The sequence below is a fragment of the Myotis lucifugus genome, unplaced genomic scaffold (assembly GCF_000147115.1).
Source record: "Myotis lucifugus unplaced genomic scaffold, Myoluc2.0 scaffold_164, whole genome shotgun sequence".
In the NCBI taxonomy this organism is placed as follows: domain Eukaryota; kingdom Metazoa; phylum Chordata; class Mammalia; order Chiroptera; family Vespertilionidae; genus Myotis; species Myotis lucifugus.
Window position 1 is genome coordinate 2,247,107 of NW_005871212.1, and position 6,455 is coordinate 2,253,561.

The following is a 6,455-nucleotide window of genomic DNA, read 5'->3' on the forward strand; positions in this document are numbered from 1 at the left end:
GCACAGTTTGTGAAAAATTTCTTTCATTCTATGCAATTATTTTTTCACTTTCTTGACATGGTTCTGTGGCACACAAGGGTTTTATGAAGTTCAGTTTATCTCTTTTTCTTCAGCTGATTGTACTTTAGGTGTCATTGTCTAAGAAACTGTTGCCTAATACAAGGCTATAAAGATTTATACCCATGTTTTTTTCTTAAGAGTTTTATAGTTTTAGCTCTTACATTCAGGACTTTGGTCTAGTTGGATTTACTTTTTGTATATAATATGAGGTAGTGATCCAGTTTCATTCCTTTTTGTGTGGATATCCAGTTGTTTCAGCAACATTTGTTAAAAAGATGATCTTTTCCCCTATTGCATTTTCTAGGTAACCTTGTCAAAAATCAATTGACCAAGATCAAATGTTATATAATTCCACTCACATGAAATAGTCAAGTTCATAGAGACATACAATAGAACAGTGGTTACCAGCAGCTGGGGGAACGAGGAATGGGGTGTTGGTGTTTAATGGGTTCAGAGTTTCAGTATGAGATGTGGGAAAGGTTCTGGAGAAGGATAGTGGTGATGGTTGCACTGGTGTTTGTTGTACAACAGCGTGAATGTACTTAATGCCATTGAACTGTACACTTAAAAATGCATAGGGAATATAGTCAATAATATTGTAATAACTATGTATGGTGCCAGTACCACCCTGTCTTTATAGTTAAAAAAGCTTTACAGTTAAGCTTTACAGTAAGTTTTTAAGTCAGAAAGTGCAAATTCTCCAACTTTATTTCTCTTTTTCAAGATTATTTTGGCTATTTTTGGCCCCTTGAGTTTCCACATAAATTTTAGGATCAGTTTTTCAATTTTTGTAAAAGAAGTGAGCTGAGCTTTTGGTAGGAATTGCATTAAATCTGTAGATCAATTTGGAGGGTATTGTCATCATTAAAAAAATTAATTCCTCCAATCCATGAATATGGGATGCTTTTCCACTTATTTAGACCTTCTTTAATTTTTTGTATGGTTCACAATTTAGTGTATGAGTCTTGAACTTCTTTTGTTAAATTTATTCCTAAGTAACAAATTTTTATGCTATTGTAAATGGAATTGTTTTCTTAATTTCATTTCCAGATTATTTATTGCTATTGTATAGAAATATAACTGATTTTTAATGTTGATCATCTATCTTGTAAACTTGCTGAACTTGTTTACTAGCTTTAATAGGTGGTTTTTATGGTGTGTGTGTGTGCGTGTGTGTATGTGTGTGTGTATGTGTGTGTGTGTGTGTGTGTATTGCTTAGATTTTCTAAGATCATATCATCTACAAAAATAGTTTAACTTCTTTCTGTCCAGTCTTAATACCCTTTATTTTCATTTTCTTGCCTGATTGCCCTGGCTAGAATACCTAGTAAAATATTTAATAGAAATGGAGAGAGAGGACATCTTGCCCTATTCCTCATTTTAGGGGAGAGCTTTAAGTGTTTGACCATCAAGTATGATGTTAGCTATGAGTTTTTTGTAGGTACACTTTAATCAGATTGCAGAAGTTCCCTTCTCTTCCCAGTTCATTGAGTTTTTATTGTTTGTTTTTTAAATATATATATTTTATTGATTTCAGAGAGGAAGGGAGAGGGAGAGAGATACAAATACCAATGATGAGAATCATTGATTAGCTGCCTCCTGCACACACACACACACACACACACACACACACACACACACCCCGCAGTGGGGATTGAGCCCACAACCCGGGCATGTGCCCTGACCAGGAATTGAACCATGATCTCCTGTTTCATAGGTCGACACTCAAACACTGAGCCACGCTGGCTGGGCTGTGAGACTTTTTAATTACTAATTCATTCTCTTTACCTATTATAGGTTTATTTAGATTTTTTTTTATTTCTTCTGTCAGTTAAGTTAGTCGTAGTATACCCTCTTTTATTACTTATTTCCATAATTTGAGCCTTCTCTTTGTTTCTTTGTCAGTTTTGTTGATCTTTTTCAAAGAACCAACTTTTTATTTTCTCTGTTGGTTTTTCTATTCTCTACTTTACTTTTGCTCTAATCTTTATTATTTTGTTTTTTTGTCTTGCTTTGGGTCTAGTTTGTTCTTTTTTAGTTTCTTAAGATAGAAGGCTAGGTCATTGATTTGAGATAACTTCCTTTTTAATGTAGGCATTTACAGCTATAAATTTCTTTCTAACCACTGTGTTAGCTACTAATTACACATTTTGGTATGTTGTATTTTTGTTTCCATTTGTTTCATAGTATTTTTAGTTCCCTTTGTGATTTCTTCATTGACCTATTTATTGGTCCACATTTAGGAGTGTATAATTTGATTCTCACATACCTGTAAATTTTCCTTCTGTTATTGATTTCTAATTTCATTCCAGTGTGGTCAGAGGACATACTTAGTATGATTTCAATCCTTTTAATTTTGTTGGGAGTTATTTTATGGCCTAACATATGGTCTGTTCTGGAGAATGTTCCATGAGCACTTGAGAAAATGGATTATGCTCTTGGATAGTCTGTTAGGACTAATTGGTTTATAATGTTGTTCAAGTCTTCTGTTTCCTTGTTGATCTTCTATCTAGTTGTTTTATTCATTACCACAAAGTATTAAAGTCTCCAACTATTATAAATTATCCATTTTTCATTCATTTCTGTCAAGTTTTGATTCATCTATCTTGGAGAGATGTTGTTAGGTGCATATATGTTTATAATTATTATATCTACTTCATGAATTTTCCATTTTATCAATATAAAATGTTCTTTTATTGTGTGTAGTAAAAGGCTTATTTTGTCTGATGTCTTTTTTGGTTTCTGTTTGCATGATACAGACGCAACTTGACTTACAATGGGGTTAAATCCTGGTAAATCAGTATAAGTTGAAAATACATCTAATACACTAACCTACTGAACAACATACTGGTAGCTTAGCCTATCTTAAATGTGCTCAGACCACTTACATTAGCCTAAAATTGGGCAGTTGTCTTGAGTTTTATCTCAAAAAGTAATTGCTTTTCTCCTTTTCTTCTTACCAGGAAGCAGTAGACACAGATGTGGGTTTTGTAGACATGATGGGGGGCAAAACCACAAAATACAATTTCCAAAAAACAATGGCAACACAGTACACTGTCGAGTATCAATTGTTTACCCTTGTGATCATGTGGCTGACTAGGAGCTGTGACTCACTACCAATGCCCAGCATCATGAGAGAGTATTGTACTGCATGTCAGTAGCCTGGGGAAAGATCAACATTCAGAATTTGAAATACAGTTTCTACTGAATGCTTATTGCTTTCACACTGTCGTAAAGTCGAAAAATCATGTCAAACCATTGAAATTTGGGGACCATATGTATATCTTTTCCCATCCTTTCACTGATTTGTCTTTGAATCTATAGCCTCTTTAGCTCTTTACCGCATCTACTGTGAGGATGAAGATCATTCTCAGCAATCAGACTGTCGACATTTCAGAAAACGTGGACATCACTCTGAAGGGACACACAGTTATTGTAAAGGGTCCTGAGGCACCCTTCAGAGGGACTTCAATCACATCAGTGTAGAACTCAGTCTCCCTGGAATGAAAAAGATGAGGCTCTGGGTTGACAAATGGTGAAGTAGAATGGCTACCGTGCACTATCTGCAGTCATGTACAGAACATTACCAGTGGTGTTATACTGGGTTTCTGTTACAAGATGAGGTCTGTGTGCATCTACTTCCCCATTAACATGATTATTCCGGAGATTGGTTCTTTTGTTGAAATCAGAAATTTCTTGGGCAAAAAATACATCTACAGGGTTTGGATGAGGTTAGGTGTTTCTTGTTCAGTATGTTAAGCCCAGAAGATGAGTTAATTCTTGAAGGAAATGACATTGAACTTGTATCAAATTCAGCTGCTTTGATTCAGCAAGCCAGAACAATTAGAAAAGGATATCAGAAAATTTTGGGATGGTATCTATGTTTCTGAAAAAGGAACAGTTCAGCAGGCTGATGAATATAGAGATCTAAGTTGTCTAGCTATAGAAATAGCAAGGTGATGATTCCTCAGACTTATCTGTGATATTTTAAAGATGCAGTAAGAAGCCATATATTGGGGGGAGAGGGATAATAAAATGTGTCTCTTTAGAGCATGTAGTTGGTTCATATTTATTTTTATCCATTCTGCCAATCCCTGCCTTTTAATGGGATAATCTAATCCATTTACATCTAAAGTAATTACTGATAAGGAAGGGCTTTCTTCTGCTACTTTGTTATTTTTCTGTATGTCATATGTTGTTTTGTTCCTCAGCTTCTTCGCTGCTACTTTCTTTTGTATTTATTTGATTTTTTGGTAGTATATGGTTTTGATTTCTTTCTCATCTCCTTTTCTGTATGTTTTAGTTATTTTCTCAGTTGTTACCCAGGAGATTACAAATGACTTCTTAAACTTACAAGTAACAATCTAGTTTGCATTAATGTCAACTTAATTTCAATAGTATACAAAAACTTTGCTCCTATATAGTTCCATTTCCCCCTTCGTTTGTGCTGTTATTGTATACAGATTACATCTCTATATTTTGTGCTTATCAACACAGATTTACAATTATTGCTTTATGTAGTTGTCTTTTAAGTTAGATAGGAGAAGAAAAGGTATAAAAAGAAAAAAATTCATTTATACTGTCTTTATACTTGTTCATGTAACTACCTTTACCAGTGCTCTTTTTTACTTCATGTTGATTTATATTACTCTCTATTATCCTTTCATTACATTTTGAAAGGTTTCCTTTAGTATTTCTTGTAGGGTAGGTCTCCTAGCAATGAATTCTCTTGGTTTTGTTCATCTGAGACTGTTTTAATTTCTGCTTCATTTTTGAAGCACAGCTTTGCTGAACATAGAATCTTGGTTGACAGTTTTTTCTTTCAGCACTTTGCATATGTCATCCCACTGCCTTCTGACCTCTGTAGTTTCTGATAAGAAAGCAGCCACCAATCTTCTTTTAAAAAAATATATTTTTATTGATTTCAGAGAGGAAGAGAGAGGGAAAGAGAGATAGAAACATTAATGATGAGAGATAATCATTGATTGGCTGCCTCCTGCATGCCCCCTACTGGGGATTGAGCCCGCAACCTGAGCATCTGCCCTGACCAGGAATTGAACCATGACCTTCTGGTTCATAGGTCGACACTCAACCACTGAGCCATGCTGGCTGGGCAGCAGCCACCAATTTATTGAAGATTCCCTGTAGGTGATGAATTGCTTTTCTCTTGCTACTTTTAAGATTCTCTCTTTGTCTTTTGTCAGTTTGATTATGTTGTGTCTAGGTGTGGAGCTCTTTGAATTTATCCTATTTGGAGTTCATTTAGCTTTATGCATGTGTAGATTAATGTTTTTCATTAAATTGGCAAAGTTTGGGGTCATTATATTTTTCAAATATTCTTCTGCTCCTTTCTCTGTTTCTTCTGAGACACCCATTATGCATGTGTTGCTATACTTGGTAGAAGAAGCTAAACTGTCTGCCTAGCAAGGATGGAAGATGGCAGCTTGTTTCCCAACTGATTGCACTACATGTCTGCTGCAGGAATAAACAGCAGCCTTATATGGGCCAGCGAGTCATTAAATTAAAGTTTGGGGCCCCCTTTTGGTCATGTATTGAATGAGGTATTTCTTGCTGGGAGATGATAGACCATTGCACTAATGAACTTTGATTTGCTTTTCCTCTGTAGGTTCAATGTCAACAACACCATTCTTCATCCGGAGATTGTGGAATGGTAAGTACAACCTGTGGCTACCTTGACTGTTCATTGTGCTCAGCTCAGGAAGGTGAGAGACCCTGCTGTTCCTGCTACTCCAAGTCAGAGAGCCCAGCAGACAAGCCAGTTCCCAGATCTTCTCTCAGAGTCTTCTGTCTTCTTTGGTTTTTTGTTTGTTTGTCAGTTGGTTGTTTTTTTGAAAGAGCATGAGTCATTTGAATGTCAATTAAATTTCACTTATCTTTTCCTTTATTTTCAGTCTTTTGAACCTCCTACTAAAAATAAGCCAACCGTTTGTAGCTCAGTTAAAGTAGATAGTGAAAAGACTAAAAATAAATATCTTACATATGATCAGAAAGGTAAACATGTTTTCCTCATGTCATGCATCTATCTTGAGTAGTTGGCATCCTATTATACCTACTTTCTTCCCTTGGTGATGTTGGCAGCCTCTACCTGCAGCATAACTGGTTTCTGGTAGGTCAAAGCAGGACAAGCTTCCTCAGGTTGGGCATTGCCTTTGTGGACTCTGGAAGTGGCCCTCCAACCCTAACCCTACCCCTAACCCTGTGCCATTAGTTTTCTTCCTAACCATCAAGTTGCTCTTTGATAGCACCAAAATGTTTTTATTTGCTATATGTCTGCACTTACTCTGACTGTAGTAGAGAAGTAAGGCAGGGCCTTTGCCACCTCATCACCTGCCTGGGAGGTGTGTAGACTCCTCACGTCTGATCCTAAGGCCATA

At 36.0% G+C, this 6,455-nt stretch overlaps 1 protein-coding gene across 1 annotated transcript in view; it reads left to right on the top strand.

The window, feature by feature from the left end:
- Nucleotides 1-6,455, top strand: part of PEPD (peptidase D) — a 115,975-nt gene that overhangs the window by 34,232 nt on the left and 75,288 nt on the right. Inside the window, 1 exon segment of the mRNA XM_006095976.3 lies at nt 5,687-5,731. Within this exon segment, the coding sequence (XP_006096038.1) occupies nt 5,687-5,731 (45 nt within the window).